Here is a 23,619-nt window from a genome sequence, read left to right on the forward strand (position 1 = left end):
GGGACCAGCTGCCGTTTTAAAGGAAAATGTAGGTGCACTGCTTGATGCAGCAGCGTTGCCAGACCGGGCGTTCTGAGGGTTTTCGCGTTTAGTGTGCCCAGAAGCGGCAAAAATGTGCAGTTTCTCGAGTTTTGAGATTTTTTAAGAGGAAATTCAAATTTACATCTGGCCACACTAATCGTAATACACGAAAACTAAACAAATTTCACAGATAAATTTCACAGATAAAGCTGAAATTCTCACGTCGCAGTACAAAATTAAAGTGAAATTGCTGCTACTACCTCTCCTACATAGAACGGCGCAGAAAATGACACGTAAGTGAACGCATCTCGGGGCCTTTTACTGGGCCCACGCGTGGAAAATGCATTGGCGTGCTCGTGGGGGAACGGGTTCCTCCGCTTTTCCTCTCCGAGATGATGGAGCCTTTGGGGTAAAACGGATTTGTGGGGTGTCCGCGCCCAGGGTATTCCTTGGGATGCACCGCCGACAGACGGGCAAAATCGATGGGGCGTCCTGGGACACGCGGGGCCGACTGCCAAGAGCTTCTAACCTCTTCGGGGCTCGGTTAGGTCACTTAGCACGCGCCACTTGGCTTAGTGACACGTATTAACTGCAGATCCCCGCTTAACTCCGCAGGCGGCAATCAACGTGACCTGGCCCGCGCAAAGGCCCAGAAGAAGCTGGCCGATTCCAACAAGGGCAAGCGCACCGACAACCTCACCGTGGAGCAGCGAAAGGCCAGGTGAGTAGTTTTTCCACACCTTCTATAAGTCTAGAACTTTACACTTCTGCCTCTCACAGGGATGCCGAGATGATGCGTGAAAAGCAGAAGAAGAAGGAGGACGCCGCCGCCGCCGCTGCCGGGACCAGTAAATAGTGACGCCGGGAAGCTGGCACTGCTGGGGTTGCCGGCAGAAGGTCACCGGCAGCACTCAGTTGTTAGGGATTTAGTCACTCGCGAGCCGGGACCGGAGCGGCGCCCCAGGACGACCACGTGGTTAATTGTACATGAGCAGCACACAACACGACGAGAATTGTATACATTTCAACGCTACAACTACGCATAGAGATATTACCGGGCTGTACAGCACGCGCCATGGCAGCGGTAGGCCAGCCCGGCAAGGACTTTGATTTCAGTTTTGTTTCGGGTTTCGTTCGTTCATCGATTGCTGCTGGAACCCCCATTAAGAACTCTTATTTCTCCACCTACCTGACTAAATTATTTACTGTAATATATATATAAATTTTCAAATAAAACATAATATGCAGCCGCCAGACAGTCAGATGCAGTAGTTGCCGCGTTGCCTTGCTAAATATTATGTATTATTGTGTTAATTAACGAAAATATATATATAGATTATGGCACACAATCCAGTCACATTGGGTGCCGCACCTTACTGAATCCCACTAACCCCACCCTTTAGCCTGCTGCGGACTGGGACTGGGGGAATCGAGAGATGGTGAGGGCGCCAGAGAGAGATTCAAAGATTGATACTGCACAGATGCGCACACCCCAGAGCAACCCCATAACTATAGTTGAAGATTGTTAAATATATAGACCCCAAAATCGCACGACTTGGAGTATTAATAGGAGAAGAAAGCCCGCTGACCCGTTTCTTTTGGGATTGCCTTGGCCAACTAAATAATGCAATCGGTTCGATGGGGAAATTTGCATACAATGGGAGCCAGGAAATAGAAATGCCAAAGCAAACAGAGGTTACTGCGGCCAGATTTGATAAATATGAAAGTAGCTAGCTGCACGCCATGGACTGGCCCACAAAACTCTCGCCTAGTTGCCAATAAGTCGAATGCTAGCATTTACCATTTTCAGACGAGATGGCCAAAAACTTGGCAACTAACGGCCGGCAGGCACACAGAGAGAAAAATGTATGTATAATAAAATTCTATGATTCTGTAAATTAAGAATACATTATCTATTTGTCCAAGCTCTAATTATGAAACTTTGAATATAAACCTTCAAATATAGCTCAGCTTCCGTTAATTTTATTATATTCTTCTGCTGTAATACGTTAATGATTTTAACGAATTATTTTTAAATAACATTTAATTTGTTTGTCATTCACTTTTCATCGTTTTCAATCGAAAGTTTGCTTGCTTTGAGTGAGTTGTAGAAACCCCCTTTATCCTCATTTAATACATATATTTTATATGACTTATATGATGACATTTTCCACCAGTGCAGCGGTCCGAGACACTGGCCAAAAATGGCAGACGGGGCCATAGCGTGTCGACATATCTAAGGCCCGCATCTCAAGCTGCTCCAACCCGGGAGATGCGGATGTCGGGCCCAGGTAATGAGAACGATCCGAGTGGCATGGAGCCCGTCTAATGATTTGTTTGGCTAGGCTAGTGCAAAGCGTTGTAGCCATTGTTTGACCAAGCGTTTGATAACTCCATGCCGGAACAGCAGAGAAGGCAATCGACTAACTGGTTTCCCCCGCGTCGGAGAAAGCTCTGGCCCCCCCGCTAAAAGCTGTCTTTACTAAAAGCAGCGTTTAGGTTCGCCTTCGTAGAACTCTTCCCAGTCATCAGAAGAACAACAACGAGGAGCACCGCAGATCGCCAGAGCAAGACGCTCGTGGCTGAGAGCAGAATCGCGACCGCGAGTTGGACCGCTTCGCTCACTGGCAGCGCGCGCGGTTTCAGTCGCATCGTGAAACCCGCCGCATACACACGGAATCGCGCGCAAGTCGAGTGAATGAAATCGCGTCCAAACCGAGGCAAAGGCGAAATATCAAACACTAATTAATTGCGAGGCCAATTCGAAGCGAGGCGGTCTCCTTAGCGGAACCCTGCAGCGGTGGATAGGAAGAAATAAGTGGAAAGTGTAAGTGATTCTGGCCGCCTGCCAAGTGACTGACATTATCAGCGGAAAAGTGCAGTCGATTGGGCGGATCGCCAGCGGATCAATCGATCTGATTGCTGCCGGCGCATGCAAATCGAGTGATAAACGATCGCCTCGGAATCGAAATAACAGGCGAGCAGCATGCCGCGGAGGTGGATATGCATATGTGTGATCGCCGGCGCTGCTGGGCCTGGGCAGAGGTGGAGGAGGAGGAGGGGATAGCCACCAGTAGCCAGTCGGTAGTCAGCAGTCGGTAGCCAGAGACCTATCTACAGCCAGTCCCGGCTTGAGGCGCGACTGCTCGTCTGCCTTGCGGTTGTGTGTGCGCCTTCGCCTTCGCCGCCGCCTCTTATTTATACAAAATATATTCAATTTCATTTAGCTGTCGCGGCGGCAATTTCAATATTCAAATGATCGCCGCTGAACTTCAATGCGAGTCCGAGACGGCGGTCGTTTTTCTGAGCGCCTGCAAATGCGCCGGGGAGTCGATAAACCGCAGCATATGAATATGGGAATGGGAAACATAACGCCACTGTTTGTTTTCATTTCTGATCACTGATCGCCTGACCCAATTGGGTGGGAAAATATGGCAGAAACCAAAAACAATATTGTTTATTTGCTTTGACTGTTGCGCTCTATATAGTCGATGCATCGCCGGGTGATGTCAGCAGTAGCCAAACGGCATTGATCGTCTCGAGGCGATCCCCGCCAACAACCTGATTGCATCCTCCCCTATTCGGGAGATCCCAAGTTGAACAGGTTAAGAAGGTCGTCATCAACGTATCCGTTTCAATTGGGCCACATTTTGGCTATTCCCCTCAGCTGCGATCCATAAAAATCACATTCAAGCTTAAATCGAAGCGTCACTTGCGGAATTTAAAGTGGACACTCCCACAACCCAACGCGGCGGAGCATAATTAATGAAGAGGGGAAGTGATACCGCTGAAGATCCGAGATCCCCTCCGATCGGCAGAGTTCAGTGACGCGCATCCATTTAAGAAGCTTTTTTGGAAAATCAACAAGGCAGATAGGAGCAAGAACAATGTGAAGGTTACTCAATTTACAAGGCAACAGATAAAACGCCACAAAATATATATGACAAAGGCAAAAGCAACAGCAGAAAAAACCTGGCACACAAAACACATTCTGGCTGAATAAACGAAGGCGTTTGCACACCTACGCTAGATGAAGGCACAGTGGCGCCAAAAAGCTGGCCAACAGGTGCCGAAAATAGTGGGTTATAATACACACAAAAATGTATATTAAGTGATGATGGATTTGATGACGTTTCAATTGAATCTAGAACTGTTGGCAGCCAAGCAAAACATGATGTCATGGCCATGTTCCAAGAATCCCTATCGAATATTATTTATTGGGAGTATTATATTTTAAAACGAATAAGAAGCTTTAATGATACCGTGACATTTAAATATAAACCCCTTGGGACCAAAGACGTCTCTCCTTGTGCCTTGATTATATTATTTATTAAAAATATATTTAAAACAAACCACAAGTTTAACGATGTTGTGGTATTGTTTTTAGAGTTTTTATTACTGATTAGAAATGTCAGTAAAACTGAAATTCAAAGGTCTCTCAGGGGCATACACTGGGACTTTAATCGAAAACCCTTGGGACTAATGACGCCTTTCCCTTGTGCTTTGATTATTTTTTTCACGTGTAGAAACCCAACTGACCCCAGCTGGCGCTGTGTTCGGATAGTAGCCGCTGCCGGAATATTTCCACAGCAAACGCTCTGATTCTGAGGTGGCTATGTTGTGCTTTCTAGACTTCTAGATCTCCCAGCTGAATGCCCGCGACCTTGCGGGCTATTTATAAGCGATTCGTGTATTTCGTTTTCTATTCTCTGGCCCCACAAATGAATCATTTTGATGGGCTATCTCTTTATGAGTTGACTTTCGCTTGGCGGGGAAATCGAAAGCCGTAAAACCGAAAATCCTCGAGAGTTGACTTGTTGAACGCGTTCAATGTCACCACCGCCGCCACCCTGACCCTGAGAGGAGCAGAAGCGTTGACAGAACGCAGAGCCAGATCGAAATGTATCTGACGGATGCGTGCCGCAGCACTAAAAGGCGCCGCTCTGGTGCGAGTAATTGCAAAATCTTAAACAGCAAAGTCGTCGGCAATCGCCACTTCAAAGGCGACTGCAATTGAGTTTGCAGCTGCAGCAGCAGCGGGCTTAATTGATTTGGTAAATGTACAAGCAATATGGCAGGTCCAGTGATTGAAAGCGGCAATTTGACAAAAATCGAAGACAAAGCGAGCGTATCTGGCGTCTCGAGTGGAACAGCTTGCTTGGGATGGCGGAGAGATCGGAGAAATAAATAAAAACCAAAAATGCCGCGTGCTTCAGACTTGTCAATTTTGGTAGAACGATTTTGACCGGTTTGAAAGGGGGCCCAAAACAAAACCCAAACCCGACCGACCCGGCCAGCTCAAGCGAGCTCCCACTTTCTGTCGTCGATTGAGCAATTTTCAGCCACATCGCGGCTCAATCGCAGATACACAGCCACACAGAACGCCTGTATCTTTTGTGGCTGGCGCAAAAAGTGGCGCAGAAAAATGTCAAACTTAATTACGCGTTGAAGCGCAAACTAATTGTCGGCAGTGGCAGGGGTCACTGAAGTTTGGATAGCAATAAAGCCGCGAATAATTGGCTTTGGCTCCGCCCGCGGCAGATAAATGCCGAAACAATAACGTTCGCGTATCTGAAAGATACAAAAGCTGGACACGCGCTCACTGCACACGAAAATTACAATTCCCGGCCAGCGCCAGGTTTCGCTCGTTGATTGAACCAATTTTCCAATTTTCCACGAGCATAACATAAAGCCAATAGCCGTTGACATGATTTATATGAGCGATATTTTCACTTCGCTTGCCCAGACAAATGGGTCAGATGGTTGATTAATGGCTTGCGATAAATGTGTAAGCCCATGTTATTGAAATTTACATTTTATTGCAGTTTAATCGCTGTTTTAGCTTAATGAACGGGAAATAAACTATTCTACATTATAGGTTGGCTTCAAAATACTATCTTTTACAACAAAGTTTATATTAATGAATATTTTTCTATAACAGAACAGAACTACAATCTTCAATCATCTACCACTTTTCCGTGTTGATAATTCCTTAAATAGATCAAGTTAATATGGGCTTTTTATCGTTTCCATATCATTCTTAGAGAAACATTGCCTACTTTCTTATCTTTCAAGCAAATTGGTTTTCTTTGTCAACTTTCTTATACCCTTGGTAATACCCAGGGTATTCTAATTTCAGTCAGAAGCTTGGAAAGTAGTGAAGAAATCATTTCCGACCCTATATATCATATATATTCTTGATCACCATTAACAGACGCGTCTACCAAGCCATGTCAGTAACAAATACATTTTTTTTTTTAATTTTTTCAAAATTTGATAAGGGGTTACATCGTTAAAATTGTCAAAAATGTACAAATATTTTGATTTCTAAAAAAATTAAATTTAGTATGCAGACTATTAAGCTGAGAAAAAACCAGTATAAAAAAGCTATCCGAAGTGAAATCAATGCTTTTTCGGCTTAGTTATGATCGATTTTTATTCGATGCCATGATATTGTTTCTGAAAATCATGTTAAAATAGGGAAAAGAACAGTCCTTAACTGTGATTGTGAAATATTTTGGACTTCCAGAAACGCTTTCTATACAAAATAAACAAAAAGTATTGACTAATTCCATAAACAATCTTAGCACAAATATGTTGGTTTGCCGGTTTCATTTTCGGGAAAGTCGAGACTAAATTCATTCGGATGCACTCTTCAATCATTCTCTCCGCTTTCCCTGTCCTCCTGCCTTTGTTTGCTGACCAAGTTTACCTTTCACATTCACCGGCATCCGACAACTCAACTCCTACGCCCACATCACCTCAATCAGCCTACCAGCACTGACTGGACGGAGTGCAATGACAACTGCGACTGCGTCCAGTTGCACTTGTCAAGTCTCGAGCACTTTCCAGCTTCGAAGCCAAAGCCCACGTCAAGTGGCGGCACAAATTCCTCGGAAGAGTCGCCCACGCCTCGGATTGAACTTGACTCCGTAAGCCAGGGATTACGCCTATGTACCATATTTACACACATATATAAATACTTTGTAGTAATTTCAGTCTGTGTGTGGCGAGCGGAAGTCAACGTCAGCATTAGATGAGTTCATGCGAGCATTAACGCCATTAGTGTGTGAACTTGGAGCGGGCCAGGGAACATCTGCGTGGGCGGATGGGATCGTATCGAATCTCGAGAGCCTATCCCCACTCGCTCTCCTGATATTGCGCAGTCTCCTCTGACCCCAATTGTGAGTGGGGGCCTCCACTCCACATACTCAGATAACCAGGCCAAAGCCTATCGCATAACTGCAGAATGTAACCCAAGAATGGCTCCTTAATGGAAGCCAGACAAATACTAGTGGAGTCTGTGGGCACCATTTAGAGATCGGTTGAGAAAACGCGTGCGAATCGCGTGGAAACGGCAAGTTAATGCGCCATATGTCCGGTTTATCATCGCCGCCAGCTTGTGACGAAACTATAAAAAGTCTGGCCGGAGTAGAATGTGATGTGATCTTTGGGCATTAACCTGGCCCGCTCGCCCCTCTCGATAATTGCGTAATTTGTTTAGCATTTCGGTTGCTGCTACTCTCAGTTGCTCAGATTCAGATTCTTTGCATCTTTTCGCTTGTTTTGTTTTGTAGTTTGCTTTTGCTCTAGGTGTGAACTCAGCGGAAATGTGCTTTAAATACGGATACACTGAAAGAATAGGGAGTGTTAAATTCCTACCAATTAGGGTCTTTAAACTGTACATTTAAATATCCTACAGGTTTTGCACTGAAAGATTACTTTTACTTTTGAATAGATTCCAATTAAGGAATAAAATTTTTACATAGCTTTTTTAACTTTAGTTTTCAGTGATAGGCTCTTCACCTTAGCCCTTATCTGATGGCTGAACTTTAGGTATAAGCGCATTTCCCAGACATTCCGCTTAGTCGTTGGATAATCACTCAAAGTGTTTCCATGTAAGACAAGACACTTTGGCGTGTGATTATCTCATCAGGCTTGAGGCCCGCCGCGAGCCACATGTACTTGTATCTTGCATCTCATGAATATGCAGCTACATGCCCCCTGCATCCAATAGATAGATGCAAGCCAGCTGCAGCGGCATTTGCAAGTGCCAACATGCGCCACATCAATCCGACGGAGCACGTTGAGCGTTTGATTAATTTAATGACAATGCCCGGTGGCGCTTTTTAGTGGGGTGCCGCCCCATAGATGCATAGATCCATGGATACGTGTGCAGGCGGGTGAGATCAACTTTTCCAAATCGGCGGCGTTTACTGCCTTTTCCTAGCTCACTTCCTTGTCGGCCAAATGTCGCTGATTACTCATTCGATCCGTTGATTTATTTTAAAGCTTCGCTAAATATAAATCTTACGTTCTTGCCAATATTCCACGCTCTCTGCCTATTGTTTCAGCCCTCTCTCTATTTTAGCAGCACATTTGCTTTATAAACATTTTTATTCGTTTGAAGCGACGCTTGACGTCACAACAACTGGCCGAAATATGGGATCTTGTTTTTCGGCTTGTTTATCTGTATCTTTGCGTCTGCAATTGCCAAGGCGGTCAAGGTGGGGAAACAGAAATGCCATAAATATTTCTCCCCGGTTCCTGTACAAAACAAGCGGAATGTACTGGCCGCCAGCCTTGGTTAACCACAAACAACGGAAGAACACACTATCAGAGGGAACATACACATGACGAATTGGTTCAAGGAACTCTGGTGTCATTGAAGAATGCACAACAAATCATTGACCAATGTTCCAAAATAAAATCATGACAAATGAAAATGTTGAATGTTATGAAAGAATCCCAGTCCATTGAGTGCCAGTGACAAATATGTAAACAATCAATTTCTCTGTAAATATTAATAACAGCCTTTTGTTTTCTCTTAATTTCCAGTTTGTAACACACAAAAAACCAGCAAAAATGCCTAAGCCCCTGCTCAACTCCTGCTGCCTGTGCCAGTCCACCCGGAATGGCTCCGTCATTTCCGGTGTCCTGGCCATCATCCTGTCGATCATCACCATCATTGTGATCTTCACGACGCGAGTGCATTTCAAGACGATCGTCTTTGATTTTATTCCCAATGACATTGTAAAGATAATACTCGTCATCAATCTGTGCATGACCATCCTGATATCACTGCTCATGATTGCCGGTGTCCTCAAGGTAAGTTACCACGAAGTACCCATTTCGGGCACTACTAATTCAAGTCTCCTTGCAGCGCAACCACTATCTCATGGTGCCTTGGGTGGTGCTGGGAATTATGATTGCGATCGGCCTGCTGATCTCCGTCATCTACACGGGCGTCGTCTTCTTCATCGATGGCTATGTGCTGACGGGCGTCCTCTGGCTGATCTTCGGATTACTTTGTTGCGGTAAGTACACCACTCCTCCAGCAGAGAACCAATTTGGGGGCGGAGCGGTGGCTCTGTGTGCGGTTTTTAGCACCGGATGGCGGTTTATGCGCGCCGTTTTTACTTTATTGACGCATTTATCATGCGTTGATTGCCCGTGCGCTGAAAGCCGAGGAGCCGGCGCCCGAGGCCATAACTTGGTGGGGATCGGGATGCCAAGGGGTTGGGTTGGCGGCAGTGGAACTGACAAACGAGGCGCGAAGTGGCTGGCATATGCCATTTGTACAACTGCCAAGTGCCGCGGATTAAAGTAATGGGGAGGAGGAGAAACCAGGCCATTAATAAGCTGTTTTAATGGACCTCAAAATGTGACAAGAATTAAGGGATATAAAGCGACTAGTTTTATGTTTAATTATTCCTTAAGTGTAGGGGCACATACTAAAGTTTTCCAATGCATCTAGAAAGCCTTTTCAACATTTTAGAAATTCAGGAAGCATATTGCAAATATTGTCATCAAATAGGGGAAAAGTTAATGGGTTTCCTTTTAAAATAGCATTGATTAAAGATGGAATACCGAAACTCGTGGAATTGTACTAAGAAGAACTATTTTTGGCCATCTGTAAACTATACCACTACTTTATTTTAAAACCTTTAAGCTTATGAAATCTTGATCAGCTTGATTTAACCATTTTAATTTCCTCTTACAGCAATCCTTACTTACTGCTGGTGCGTGGTGTACAGCGAGTACGCCAACCTGTCCGAGGAGAACGAGCGCGGTCGGTACAACAAGCAGCCGTACCGCCGCTAAAGATAACGATCGGCGGATCCAAAGGATCAGCATTTTTCACCACCATTTGCATTCTAGAAGCAGACCCTCATACCCACAACACCCTCATCTTCTTAGCTGCTTATGTTCGTATTTAGTGACTACGTCTAACTAATAATTGTAATTTAATTAATTGAGGCCAGAGAGAAGCCAGTCCTTCGCTCACATCGAATTTACGCGGCCCGCGGCAGTAAGTGCAATGGAATAATGTATTTAACATTTAAATAAAACTTTAATCCAGATATTTTTTTGAATTTCTGTTTGTAATTTGTACGTCAATAACTGTAATTGTGAATGGAGGAGGAGATTGGAAACCGAAAAAAAAGAAAGATTAACACGTGAAAAATAAAAACAAACTTCTTGTTTATTTATCAACCGTTTGAGAGCACGAGGTCTTGTGTGTTTGTTGTGGTTTTTTATTTCAAAATATATAGTTATCTTTAGGTATATATATAGTTATATTCAATTCTCTCAAAGTCTATCAAAATTGTAAATTAACTAAAAATATGGGTGTGTAGTAGTGGGGGCGTTTCATGTGGTTGTTGTTTGTTGTTGTTGTTTTTTGCTAAGTGGGCGTGTTTCATTGTAACTACACAAGTAACTAGCTCTAAACCGAGCTCTACAGCTCGCTGTGCGCATACTTGGGCTTCAGCTCCTCGATGCGCTTGATGAAGTCGCCCTTCTCCAGGCAACCGTCACAGCTCTCGTCCCAGTCGTTGAGTATCTTCTTCAGGTCCCGGACCTTCAGTTTCTTCAGGTCCACGTTGTTCAGATCGATCTGTTTCTCTGCGAATAGAAATATTTTGTGAGTATAAGTTTGTTTAGAGAGTAAAAGGTTAAGGAGAAAAGATTTATAGAGGTTGTTTTCTTTAGATATCAAAATAAAATGTTCGAAATTAAAATGGAAAGCAGATAGATTTAGCTTTGGCATCCTTGGCTTAGTGTCTTGAACAATATGTTAAATGAATAATTTCTGTCTTTAAATGTACAGCAAGATCCGGCTTCTCGCACGTGTTTCTTAGCAAAATCCGGTCATTTCTTCGAAGGGAGATTGCAAATTTTGGAACAAAACTTCATTTCAGCCAAGCTGAGCTACGACTACCTAGTTTCTTTCCATCATTTCCGGGACTTTTGTTATACTTACCATAGCGCAGGTCACAAATTTGCGCATCCTTCTTCTTCAGCTTCTCACAGATCTTCTCCGCCGGCATGGACCAGCTCAGGGGCTTGCTCAGTTCGTTCAAGATGCCAGTGGCGGATTCCTCCAGACCACCGAGATAATAGCACTACGTGGAAGAACGCACAGCATACGTGGAACATTAGCTCTGCGGAATGAAGAGCGGGGAAGGGGCACTTGTTTGCCGGCTACTCACGAATCTGTGCTCCTTGTTCTTCTGCGCCTTGCAGTACTTCTTGAAGGCCGACTCAATCTGCTTGTAGTCCTTCTTGGTGGCATCGTCCAGCGAGTCCGAGAACCGCCGCACCGTCTTGACACACACTGTAAATCGGCGGAAGGCCGGTGAAAATCAGTCCAGAACACCTTTACCACTTACGTGGCCATCGTTCATCACATACCCTCGCAGTCCTCCTCTTTCAGGGCGAAGGACGTTTGCGCCAGTCCCGCCAGGAAGCAGACCACGACCACCAAATGCGAAGTCCTCATGTTGCTGTCTTTCAACTGTGCTGGTTCTGTCTTTAATTTATAAAACGACTGCAACGAATTTGATTTCGTGTAATTTGTTAGCGTTCGAAGCGGGGCTGCCAACTCGTTGAAAATGACAACAATTTGGGTGCTAGCTAAAAATCTAGAGTATAACTAGCTATAAAAAAGCCAAAAAGAAAGCCAAAGATAGCCATAAATATTCGAATTATTTATTAATAAAAAATTAAGCAAATTTTTAATTTAATCCAAATTAAAAAATTTTAAAATTTTAAAAAATTTACGTATATTTTTATTTAAAAAACTTGTATGCAGATTTAACAGACAGACATGGCGGACATGGCTAGATCGATTCGGCTGTAGATGCTGATCAAGAATATTTGTACTATATACTTTTTTTTATATACTAAAATTGTAATAAAATGTATATAATAAAATTGAGATCTAGTTTCTATATATTGTAACTCAGTAACCTTGGCATATAAAACGTCATTTTTGAAAGGTTCATTGAAATTTATAAAATTTTTAAGTTCACATCTAATTTTAACTAATTTGGTTGTTCAAAAATTTTCTAAATCACAATGTCTGAATATCATAGCAAAACGAAGAGCGAGGGGGATCTTCCTGGTAAGCTTTTAGAGGAGTAATTTGTGACTCTTCTTTGGTTAGGAATGTGCTTAATAATTCTCAATTATTTTATTTATTTATTTAAAATTTAATTTATTTCATTTCCCCTTAGTATTTCTTGAAGGGGTCGATGAGAAAGAGCAAAGTCGTCGGCTCAGCTCTTATCTCCGGAACCTACGCGATCGCCTGCGTTGGGCGGTTCAGCAAAACCAGGAAGCCGTCCAGTCATCGTCGAAGCTGCTCAAGGAGGTGGGCGATATAAGCGGCGTGCTGCTTACGAAGTCCGGTTCCCAGATACCGGCCACCAAGATCCGACGCCTGATCATGGGATTTGAGGCTGTGAATGGGTCGAATATAACGGAGAGTACCACAGCGCCGGAGATCGCTTTGTCCACGGATCTGGCCGAAACTAGAGCCCTTCTGGCAGAGTTTGAGGCTCTAAACGAGAGTCAAATTCTAAGGGAAAGCATCGTGAGCTTCAAAGGCGCCGGAGAGTCGCTGGAGAAGTTGCTTGCTACTTTAGAGAAGCCCAAGACTCAGGCCAGCCAGCTGAGTGCAAAACCACAAGCCAGTCAGCTCAGTTCTAGGCGTAATCTCCGTGAGAAGATCGAGGCCTTTAATAAGGGAGAGAAGCTGGTCGACACCTGTCGCCACTTCACAAACTGCTTCAAGGCCTCCCAAAGTGCGGACGAACTGAACAATACCTTTGAAGGATATGTGACCCATAATAACTCGAAAACGAACTCTGGATACGAGGGCGACGTCGATACTGAGGCGGAGTTGGCTGATAAGTCAAGCAATGACAGTGACAGATTCCACAACAAATTATAAAGACCGTCAAGTGACAAGGATTTTACTCAAAATTTTATAACTGAACATATGACTACATTACAAATTACATATTTTACAGCAATAAAAATTAATATCCCCTGGCAGTTAATGGCTTGATTTAATCGTAGTAAAATGCATTTTGTATTTTGAATTAAATGTAGTTTTTCTTTCTAACGGTCGATTACTGCTGGGTATCGATACTCGATACGTGAGAGTGAGCGCGACTCTTATCGAATTCAAGTTTCTCGTCAAACGGCTCGAAGAGCGTACGTAAACAAATGCTCAAAATTCTCTGCTCGTAATGAATTGTCTAACAGGTGTGGGGTCGGCTCTCCCGTCTCCCAGAAGTGTGCTCCTGCTCAGTATTGAATCACTCGCGATAGCGGTCGGACAGGGCAACGACGCGTCTTAATGAACAAGCTGAACAAATATGTACCCCCCGAACGTACTTTACCCGTGACGTCTTAGTGGCTCCCAGATCCCCTTTCGCGCTCCCTTAAAATAGCCGCGTCTTTGTGCAAGCCCCAACAGTATTGCCCCAGTCGGCCAAGTGCTAACTACTCCGCCGCCGCTGATTAGAGTTATCGTAACCGTTGGCAACTGCCACAGCAAAGTCCCCGAGCACTGTTAACAGTTCACCGGATATAATTTGCAATTACACTGCAGCACCAGCACCAGCAGCACCAGCCTAAAAATAAAACCAAATAAGATGCCTGATGTAAAGTTCCTCGCCCTGCTGCCCACCAATGCCAATGCCTCCGACCGCGTGACCAGCATGTCCGTCACCGGCACCCTGCTCCAAAATCCACAGCAGTAAGTCCTACCAGAAAACTTTAAGAAAATCGATTAGACACCAGTTAAACATTAGTTCCTTGCGTGCAGAAATTCAGTGCCCTAAAAAAATGTTGTATGTATGTGACCCGATTTATTTAGAATTCACTTCTCACGAGCTCGAAAACGATTTATGGCTAACACATGAAACATACAAATGGGCTATGAAATTTGAATAATTTATGCTTTGGTACCCAGTTCTTTTTTTAGAAATTCCAAATGCCATTTATGAGTTTATGATCTATTAAGGCGATAAGGCAGGCGGCGATGATAGCAGACAATAAAGCAGCCATTAACACGTACAAAACACAGGAATTTATCACAAAATGTCTTGATTAACCCAAGATATCAAAATGTCCATATTTGCTGTCTAGAAATTTTCTTAATTAGATGGTTAAAATGTAAGGAAATTATTTGCTTCTAATTTATTTGATCCTACCTAAACGATCGAGTTCTTTACGATTTTTTAAGAAAATAAATAAATGCTCAAGACACTTTAAAATTGTTAAAAAATAAAACTCATAAAGATAGCTTAACCATTAATTAAGAATTTTAAAATGAAGAACTTAAAACCTGTGTAAGTCATTTAAAAAAAAAATTTCTTTATATGGGTTAAACTCGAGCTGTCTGGTTTTACTGTATCAATTCCACCATCAATGACATCACCGGACGAATTAAATCAGACACGCGCTGAAGATGCCGGCAAACGAAGAAAAAAACAATAAGTGTAGCCGTAACAAATGGTAAAGATGAAAGCGACGAAAGAACAAGACGAATTTGGGTGGGAAGTTCGTTAATCAGCTTATGAATAGTTAAATGATGTCAATAAATCAAATCAGTTACATCACGATGGGAATCCGGGTTCTCTGTTGTTGTCCACCTTCCTATATCAGAATTCAAGACCTTCGATTCGTTATCTCTTGTTTGGATCGATAAGACACTATTGATAGCTGCTACTGAAATGTGTCATGAAAAGCGGTCATTCCTGTCCGCTGCATTCTTGTAAGTCTCAAACTTAGATAAGATTTTCTACAAGGAAATAATACACTTCCAAGTTTCCCAGGAACTTTAAATTCTGAGTGACTAACACATATTTTACTCAGAAATCTGAATTCCCTAATGGGCGGACGTCAAAAATTCCTATCCAAATTCCATTCCTTGAATGCTTTGCACGTTTTAGCTCCCACACACGACTTCTGGGAGCCCCGGTCTCCAAAAAAAAAAAACTCACCGAACCGCCATGTGCCATAGAAACCATTATGATGACTAAGCAGTTGTCAGGCGGAGGGTCAAACGTGCAAATCACTACGTCATTAACACACGACTCTGTGATGAATGGCGAGTTTCGGGTTCCTTAAAACCGTCTGAGAATCCAAATGAGAATTAAAATAAATTGGAGGTTTTCCCAGAATAGCTTTTGTTTTCTTTTAAATTTTAGAAATTAGAATTACGTGATCCTAGGGATCTTATGAACTTAGGATCTTAAAATAGTTTCTATTTATTATTTTTTATTTAGAAAGATTTTTAGATTTTTACTGTGAAATATATAAAAATATTTCTACAAAATCTTCGATAGAAATTTGTTTAATAAAGATTTCTGTAAAAACCTCTTCTGATTGGTAAACAATTTTGTTAGCTTCCCCTCTCATATGTGAATTTAGTCGTTAAATGATAGCCATTAGATTGTATGAACAGTTAACAAGACACTCGAACTGAGATGACTTGATAAATGATTCTTTAACAAGTTAGCCCAGAGCTTGGACTTGAAGGGCTCAAGTCTTTTTCGACGTCATTAGCACCTAGGTGGGATTTAAACAATGCGAATCGCTAAATATAATGGCTTTTCTCTCCCTTCCTCGACAGATTCTCGGTTAACTTTGTCAACAGTCCGGATTGTACGGACAACATCACGTACCACTTCAAGGTGATAATTCCCACGCAGACGATCGTCGAGAACTACAAACGGAACGGCGAGTGGAGCAGCCTGCACCAGGAGAAGTACCTGAACATCTTCGACGGTACAGGCGCTAGCAATAAGACCCAAAACCTGACCCAGAGCTTTGCCAGCATTATGAACGAGATTGATGAGGCGCTCCAACTTTCATCCACAGAGTCCTCGTTCTGCCTAGAGTTCGCCTTCGACTACGATAACTCCACCATGCGTGTCTACCAGGGCAGGGAGGCGGGTCACAATTTCATTACCCAGTACGAGACCCTCTTCTCCCTTTCCGACATCCAGGCGGTGCAGGTTTGGGGAGACGTGCAGAAGGTCAACCAGTTTTCCCTGGCCTACAACTGATAGGGAGAGAGCCCCCAACCCCGATCCCCAAGGTAGCCCCTTTATTTTCACCTATTTAATCCATTCTCTGATCGCTTCGATACGAGATCGGTGGCGGGGCACACCTTTAGTCCTAACATTGCACGACCCTAATCCTAATCCCTCACCGAGTAGTTCGTTGAACTTAGTTTGTTGGATTGTTTCGCACCCATATTTACATTTAGTTAGCTTGTTGGCTTGTTTTCTCTCCATCACCGTTTGAATTGCCTTATTCTAATAAGATCTTAAAACCCTTTCGCTTATTGCTGAAAAAATCGTTTGAAGGTGGATACATTTCCTTAGGAATTTTTTCTTTAACTTTTTGTTTTTTAAAGTAATTTATTTAGAATGATATGACGTTGATATATCATCAGCATAAGCTGATATTTGTGATTAAAGATTTAAGGGTTTCCTATGTTTTTATACAGATTTCATGTATTTTTTAAAGAATTTCGAATAGTATTAGAAGACTTTAGATATAATTAATATGCATTGATTAAGGATTAGGATTGCGACTACTTTCCTTAAATATGTTGTATATTTTCATATTTTGCTTTAAAATAATTTGTAATGTTAGGGAATATGGTATTTGTCACTCTTGATCACTCGTTTGTCGCCACCACCCACACCACTCACTTGTCTTACGACCTTGGGCTTATGATTCCACTGCAGCCTCTTCTATTGCTTATTGCCTTTAGTTGGAGTTGCTTTTTCTGTTGGTTTATAGTTTGTAGTTCTTTGTTAATTGTTAGGCCAAAGATTTGTATGTATTATACACGTTTATTGTCTGTGCTTGCTGATTTTCGCCCACATAGTTTTTGAGCCTAGTTATATGTAACACCCACACACATACCACGCCAAGTATTAAATATCGCCAATTTAATTGAGTAAACATACAAATTCATGGGAAATTGGTTTTACTTTAATGCTAATAAATTGTTCGGTTACGGAAAACCGGCTGGAAACGGGCTTGCATTTGTTTTTCGTTCCTTCGTTCGCATGCTAGAGAGTAAGAATTACGAGCTCTTTCGGAAATATTTCAGGAATCCGGTCGGCCATTGGAAATTAAAGCGTCTGATATTCATACTTTCAGCAGTGGGGCGAGTCTTACCAAAAATAATCACGTAAACACACTGGGGCCAGCCTGGACGCCCGCCTGCCCAGCTGCCATCTGCTTTATAGCGCCGCACAAAACTGAAGGCTCCGGTGCAGTCCAAATAAAATTCATACTATACACACTATCTGCCATAAATTATACATTCTATTTATTTTCACAATGGAATCTTCATTTTATTTCACCCAAAAAAGGTTGTCTTTAGCTTATACATACGTTCATACATACACAGATATTTACAATGTCTTACGATTCGAAACACACACGTTCTAGGAGCCTATCTTAAAATTACAGCTGGAATAAATAGCACTGCGGGTCACACTCAATAAAAGCATACTACACTGACACAAAAGTAAACTAAAATAAGTTAAGTTAAAATAATATTGCACAACGGAAAAGTAAAAGTACACCAAGTACTAACTAAAAAGCATTAAGGAACTGGAGTAGACGTAGACGGCGGACTAGGAAACGAGGTAAACTGGAGGTGCTGGAGAGGGAGTCTACTTGGCGAGCTTACATACTAACTGGTTGGCGGCTGGTGCGCTGGCATTCTGGAATTGCGGGAAGCCAAGCTGCACAAAGTTGGCCAAAGATGCGGGCATATTGGAGTCGGGTGCTTGGGTTATCGTTATGGTATTCCCGGCCAGGTCCTGGGTGGTAACCACATGCATAATCTGCGCTTGCTGTGCCTGTGGCTGCGCTTGCGTCTGATGCTGCTGTTGCTGTTGCTGCTGCTGAAGAGGCCGCTGCTTAACTTCAAATTGAGCCTGGCGAAGAATGGTTAGCTTGGTCAACTAATGTTTTTGTAAGTGGCATTAGAAACTCACTTTATTGGGCACCTGGCCATTGCTACGAACTTGGGCGGGCGCGGGAGCAGCAGGTGCCGCAGGGGGAGTAGCATTTTCCGGTCCCGGCTTTTTGTGCATTTCCCTATGTTTCTCAAAGTGCAGCTTGGTAGCAAAGTTCTTATTGCAGACATCGCAGCAATAAAACGTCTCATTGGCCGTTTGAGTGTGAATCCTGTCGGAGTAATGGTTTGTTAATAACCTATGGTTTTCTCTTCCTTATGGGATCTTAAAAAACGTCTAAAAAAATTCCTTACCGCTTGTGCTTGTTCAGGTTGTCCTTGCGCGAAAAGGGCTTCCTGCACACCTCGCAGGTGTACATCTTCTGGCCGGAGTGAGAGATCAAATGTCGGGACAGGTGCTCCTTGCGACTGAAGGCCTTGTCGCAGCCATCTTCCGAGCACTTGAAGGGTCGCAGCCCCGCATGCAGCTTGACGTGCTGGGTGAGGTGCTCCTTCTTCTTGAACTCGCGGTTGCAAGTGGGGCAGATGAGCGCGGAGCCGCCAGTTGGCGTGCTCGCATCTCCGGAAGTGTTTTGCTCATCTTGACCGGACAAAGGTTGAATTTTCGGTGCTGGTGGTCGCGCCGATTTCACCTTCTGCGACGGCGTTTCCTGCACCTGGTCGGGTGGTTTTTTGTGCTGGGATGCCAGCGGCGGAGGCGGCGCTTGGCTAAGTGCGGGAACATTTACATGAATGGGTTGAGGCCCAGGCGCTGGAGCTGGTGGCTTCATTGGCTGCTTGGCCCCCGTTACCGTAGAGATTCGACTGATGGTGATATTCTGCTTATTCAGCAAGGGCAGCTTTCCGGGTGCGGTGGCTGCTTGCGTTGGAGCCTGGACTGGCACTGGGGCAGCCTGCTTAGCGGCCACCTTCGTAATGGTTGTGTTCGCGGAGAGTCGCTGCAAAGCTGCCGGGTTGGATGCTGATGTTGATGTCTGTGGTTGCTTTACAACTGGCAGCGGCTGCGGCTGCTGCTGCTTTGGCGGAGTCACCAGTCGCCTGACCTCGTTGATGGGTGGCTGATTGGTAGCCGGGGATGATACTGGTGAGGGTCCCTGACTAGGAATTGCTTTTGGCTTCTGCCCTGGCAACTGCCTTTGCCTGGGAGGTGTCTTGAAGGCAGGCGCCTCCTTGCTGTTGGTTGGTGTAGTGGGAGTCGCTGGCATTGTGGTCACATTCCTAATAACCAGCTGGGGACTGGTGGTGCTGGTCTGCGGAGATCTGATGATTTGCTGGGAGGTCACCTGGGCTGTGACTGGAGCCAGTTGCTGTTGTTGTTGCTGCTGCTGCTGCTGAGGGGGCTGCGGCGCAAGAAATTGGCTTTGAGATACAGAAGTAGCGGTTCCTTGAAAACTGTTTCCTTGACTGCTGCTCAGCGTCTGCGGCGTTAGCTGCAAGGTGGCCGGGATAGAGGTGGGCGTCAGCTGCATAATTGGCTGTCCGTCGGCGGTGGCCAGCTGGGGCTGCAGCTTCATCTGCACTTGGTAGGTGGTGGGCAGCATCAAATTCTTGGTGTCTATATGAGCCACGATCTGCTGGTCCGAGTTCTCGTCACGAATAGTGACGGGCAGAAAGCATTTGCTGGGCGACATCATATTCGGAGCCGACGACTGTGGAGCTGCCAAACTGGACAGCAATGCGGCGGCATTAAACTGCGGCTGAGTGGACGCGGTGTTGGTACTCGTTACTCCTGCTCCGCCGGGCATCAGCTGCAGCTGAATTTGCGGCTGATTCGTTCCGAACTGTGGTAGAGAGGTGGTAAACTGCGGCGCCGTCGGGCCGGACAGCACGAAGTTCAGCTTAGGTTTCTTGCTATCGCTGGGACTGGACGAGTCTTCCGTTGCAGCGGCGGTAAACTGAGTGGTGGCCTGCAACTGGTTTGTGAGTTGCTGGAGCTGCTGTTGCAGTTGCAGCTGCTGGATCTGCTGCCACAGAGGCTGGAGTTGATCTCCTATCTGCGTCTGCAACTGGATTTGTGGCGTGTTTACTGTGGCGGTGGTCACTGACTGCGGCTGGAGAGGCGGCGGCTGAGAGATTACTGGCTGAGGCCTGGCGGCATTGCTGTTGGTTTCCTTCTTGCCCAGCGGCGTTATCTTGATGTCGGGCTTGAGCCGGATAAACTCTTCCAAAACCCTAAAAAGTATACAAAAAAGAGCTGCTGTAAAAGGAATCATTGACAAAGAGATGGGGCCAACTCACGTCTGTTTTTCGCTTTTGACCTGCACTTCCGGCAGATTCTGCTGCTGGATCCCATTGTCCACCGTGATCGTGTACTGCTGCTGCGGCTGCATGCCCACCGCCTGCATGATGCTGCTCAGCAGATTGCTGGACTGCTGGGCACCACCAGAGACCGTTGACGGGGCCTGCACCACGCTAAGGCTCTTGCCAGACTCGTCGACGGCATCCCGGATATACAGCTTGTCGCCGCTTGGCGTGGGCCGTATGTTTAGGCAGTTGCTAAGCATCGTCTGGGAGTTGCGGCAGGTGGCCCGGAGGCTGTGCATCTGCTCCACCAGCTGCACGCACTGGGCGCAGACCACCTTGGGAAGGCGGTCCTTCTCATCGATCTGCGAAGTATAAGTGTTAGCAAGCTTTCTCTGGCCCGGAACGAAGCCTTCTCCCCATCACTCACCTGCAGCGAGAGGCACTCGGAGATCTTGCTGCTCAGATTCTTGGCGCGTCCCTCGGGCGAGAAGACATTCGTCTTGTGGTCGCTGCTGTCGGTGCAGACTCTGCAGAGGTCGTAAAAGTTGATGCAGCGCACGTTGGAGGCTGCATTGGCCATTTTAACAGCGCTGGCTCTCTTCTGGGCGAAATGTTATTATTTATGTTTGGTTTATTGCACATGCATATATTTGTTGTTTTTTTCTGTCTGAAGACGCTCAGCTAGAGATGTCACTCGCCACCAGTGTGGCCGTGGAATTATCGATAGGTATCGAGTCTGAATCTGAAAATATATTACAAAAATACCATTAAAACCGGGCTTATATATTTCTTTTATATTTTAAAATATATATATTAGGAAAGCTAAAGTTAAATATTTTAAAATAAGCCAAAAAGTAACCATTTTTGAGATACATAACGAGGGTAAAAGTCGGTCAACGTAAAACTGATAGTCGGTGCCGCGTTGCCAACTAATCAGCGGGCGAATGGCAACGCGGAATACTGCTATTGTATCGATATATCGATATAGCTGTTGGTTCCGATTTATTGAGAACCAGTTTTTTAAATTAGCAAATTAGAATTTTAAGTAATAATTAAATGTAAGTAATTTTTAGTATTTTCCACACAGAATAAAACTAACCACCTATTTGGTTTCAATCGGTAGTTCGCGGGAAAAAAGCAATTATATATATATGTACATATATTTCGGTTATAAAATATCTTGCAATATCTGTGTAAAACGTGTTTAGTTTAAGAAAAATTTAAATTTAATTGACTCAAAATGTTCCTTTGTTAAGTCTTGTTTGCTTTAATAAATATAATAAATTTAATAAATTATAATATTTTCTATATCCGCTTTTTTCATATATGTATGTATACATTTTCCTTTGAATTCTGAACGATATTGTGTCTATATAACGTATAAAACCAATATAAAATATTCTATTCTTAAAATAATGCTTTAACGTAAATCGTATAAAGATATTGTTAACATTTATTTAATTAAATTTATTAGGTAAAACTATAATTAAAGTAAAACTGCTCGAGGGAGGATTGGGCTCATCTAAAATGTCTTAACTGATATATTAAATTTAAGAACTGGAATCTTCTATATTAGTCCATCTCACAATTTACACCCCTTATTAGCATTATTATATCCAAAATCATCGTAGCTGAGAAACCAAAAACACAGCGACTTTTACATAAGTTTGCATAAATTTGTTATTCAAAATGCTAATTGCAGACTAAGCGAAAGTTAGGCAAAAGTTCAACAAGGCTTGTACACACACGACCCATATGGATATGTTTATACCCTTGCAAGAGCCTATTATAATGTACATATTTAATACCTAAGCAAAGTAACTTGACAAGTACCATGCCAAATAGGAGCTCAAATAACCGAAGGGCCTGATATAGGTGGATATGTATGTATCGCTGTTATGCTTAGGATAGAGCCGTAAATCAAATCGCAAAATCCTAATAAATCCTTTTATAATTGGCAACAAAGATTGCCAAATGTGAATTGATACCCGCAAGGCCAACAAGTGTCCAATTTCAAAAGCACAGCACCTGTTTGCCCGTGCTTGGGCCGAGGAAAATCTCTGGGCCCCAGCTGGATAGGGGCCCGAAAACCATAAAATAGAGCAGGTCACCGAGCCCGTAGGTACACACCCATAGGAAGCTCGTCCTGTTACTGTCGTTACTGCTGCTACTGCTGCAGATGCTGGACAATAGAAATTGTGTCACGGTCAGGAGTATGGGCGTGGACATGGGGACTAGGGCAAGGGCTTGCCGGAGGAGGAGATGGTGGGGCCCGACACTGGGCCACACTTTAAAGCAAAGCGTATGGGTATCTCAGAGTCCGTGTCGGGAAATAGAGAGCGATACGTAGAGAGTGAGCGAGAGCGAGCTGGTGAAGCGCATTGGCGTTTAATTTGAAACCGAAAGTGAAAACGCCCTGGCCATAAAGGACTCGTCAACAGGGGTCGCCGCACAGATAGGAGCTCGAAAATTATTTTCAAGAAGTGCCACACCCTCCAGACCACCGAACAGGAAGTTATTGGTCCCTTTTTAAACAATCATATGCCTTTTAAAATTTATGTTATTATCTTTCAAGTCGAAAGGTAAAACAAAAGAAATATAAAGGATTTGTTCAAGAAAGCCTTAATAATGATTTTGTTGTCGAAACCAAATCTTTATACTATTTAGAAAAACTTCAAAATTAAAACAATAGAAATAAAATATTTTTGGTTAATGGGCACTCCTGTCGGATCTGACCCCAACGTAACCCACTATAAACCTCAACCTACCAAAGAATAAAACAAATTAAATATAAATCAAAATAAAAATGTACTTCTGACGGATCCGAATCTAGAGAAAACTACTCTATCTACAGGCGATGAAGATAGATAAATATAACACATTTTTAAACCTGAATAAAAATGAGTAAGAAATGAGTATTAAGAAAAAAAATATGCATGTATGTCTTAAAGGACATGTTCTAATAAACTAATAACTTCAAAATTAAAAGAAATGAAATAAAGATTTTACTTAGCTTTCTTTAAGTTGCTATTTGTGGGAACACT

The 23,619-nt window shown here is 43.7% G+C and overlaps 6 protein-coding genes across 9 annotated transcripts; 4 read left to right on the forward strand and 2 right to left on the reverse strand.

Moving 5' to 3' along the window:
• The first annotated feature begins 154 nt into the window (after positions 1–154).
• LOC108070697 (putative SERF-like protein) lies at positions 155–1,319 on the forward strand. Its single transcript, XM_017161281.3, has 3 exons — positions 155–314; positions 637–742; positions 802–1,319. Exons 1-3 carry the CDS (start codon positions 308–310, stop codon positions 875–877), a joined length of 189 nt encoding a protein of 62 aa, XP_017016770.1. The 5' UTR covers positions 155–307; the 3' UTR covers positions 878–1,319.
• Positions 1,320–2,655: 1,336 nt separating this feature from the next.
• Positions 2,656–10,523, forward strand: LOC108070696 (uncharacterized). Its single transcript, XM_017161280.3, has 4 exons — positions 2,656–2,848; positions 8,860–9,129; positions 9,185–9,338; positions 10,025–10,523. The coding sequence occupies exons 2-4, from the start codon at positions 8,887–8,889 to the stop codon at positions 10,123–10,125; spliced, it is 498 nt and encodes a 165-aa protein (XP_017016769.1). The 5' UTR covers positions 2,656–2,848; positions 8,860–8,886; the 3' UTR covers positions 10,126–10,523.
• Manf (mesencephalic astrocyte-derived neurotrophic factor) lies at positions 10,490–11,912 on the reverse strand. The gene is made up of 4 exons (XM_017161282.3): positions 11,719–11,912; positions 11,517–11,641; positions 11,288–11,429; positions 10,490–10,929 (listed from the first exon to the last, which is right to left on the reverse strand). The coding sequence occupies exons 1-4, from the start codon at positions 11,804–11,806 to the stop codon at positions 10,763–10,765; spliced, it is 522 nt and encodes a 173-aa protein (XP_017016771.1). The 5' UTR covers positions 11,807–11,912; the 3' UTR covers positions 10,490–10,762.
• Positions 11,913–12,272: 360 nt separating this feature from the next.
• LOC108070664 (uncharacterized) lies at positions 12,273–13,365 on the forward strand. The gene is made up of 2 exons (XM_017161235.3): positions 12,273–12,430; positions 12,543–13,365. The coding sequence occupies exons 1-2, from the start codon at positions 12,385–12,387 to the stop codon at positions 13,259–13,261; spliced, it is 765 nt and encodes a 254-aa protein (XP_017016724.1). The 5' UTR covers positions 12,273–12,384; the 3' UTR covers positions 13,262–13,365.
• A 250-nt stretch (positions 13,366–13,615) lies between these two features.
• LOC108070706 (uncharacterized) lies at positions 13,616–17,661 on the forward strand. Of its 4 annotated transcripts, XM_070286668.1 has the most exons (4): positions 13,618–14,074; positions 15,956–16,110; positions 16,204–16,423; positions 17,453–17,661. In XM_070286668.1, exons 1-3 carry the CDS (start codon positions 13,971–13,973, stop codon positions 16,389–16,391), a joined length of 447 nt encoding a protein of 148 aa, XP_070142769.1. In that variant the 5' UTR covers positions 13,618–13,970; the 3' UTR covers positions 16,392–16,423; positions 17,453–17,661. The 4 variants fall into 4 exon arrangements, with proteins under 4 accessions (XP_017016787.1, XP_017016786.1, XP_017016788.1 ...); XM_017161298.3 differs by having other exon boundaries at positions 13,616–14,074; positions 15,956–16,423; XM_017161297.3 differs by having other exon boundaries at positions 13,616–14,074; positions 15,956–16,423; positions 17,503–17,661.
• Positions 17,662–17,696: 35 nt separating this feature from the next.
• pad (poils au dos) lies at positions 17,697–21,297 on the reverse strand. The gene is made up of 5 exons (XM_017161296.3): positions 21,003–21,297; positions 20,570–20,937; positions 18,626–20,503; positions 18,351–18,543; positions 17,697–18,290 (listed from the first exon to the last, which is right to left on the reverse strand). The coding sequence occupies exons 1-5, from the start codon at positions 21,153–21,155 to the stop codon at positions 18,024–18,026; spliced, it is 2,859 nt and encodes a 952-aa protein (XP_017016785.1). The 5' UTR covers positions 21,156–21,297; the 3' UTR covers positions 17,697–18,023.
• Between the last annotated feature and the right edge of the window lie 2,322 nt (positions 21,298–23,619).

The sequence above is a fragment of the Drosophila kikkawai genome, chromosome 3R (assembly GCF_030179895.1).
Source record: "Drosophila kikkawai strain 14028-0561.14 chromosome 3R, DkikHiC1v2, whole genome shotgun sequence".
NCBI classification, from domain to species: domain Eukaryota; kingdom Metazoa; phylum Arthropoda; class Insecta; order Diptera; family Drosophilidae; genus Drosophila; species Drosophila kikkawai.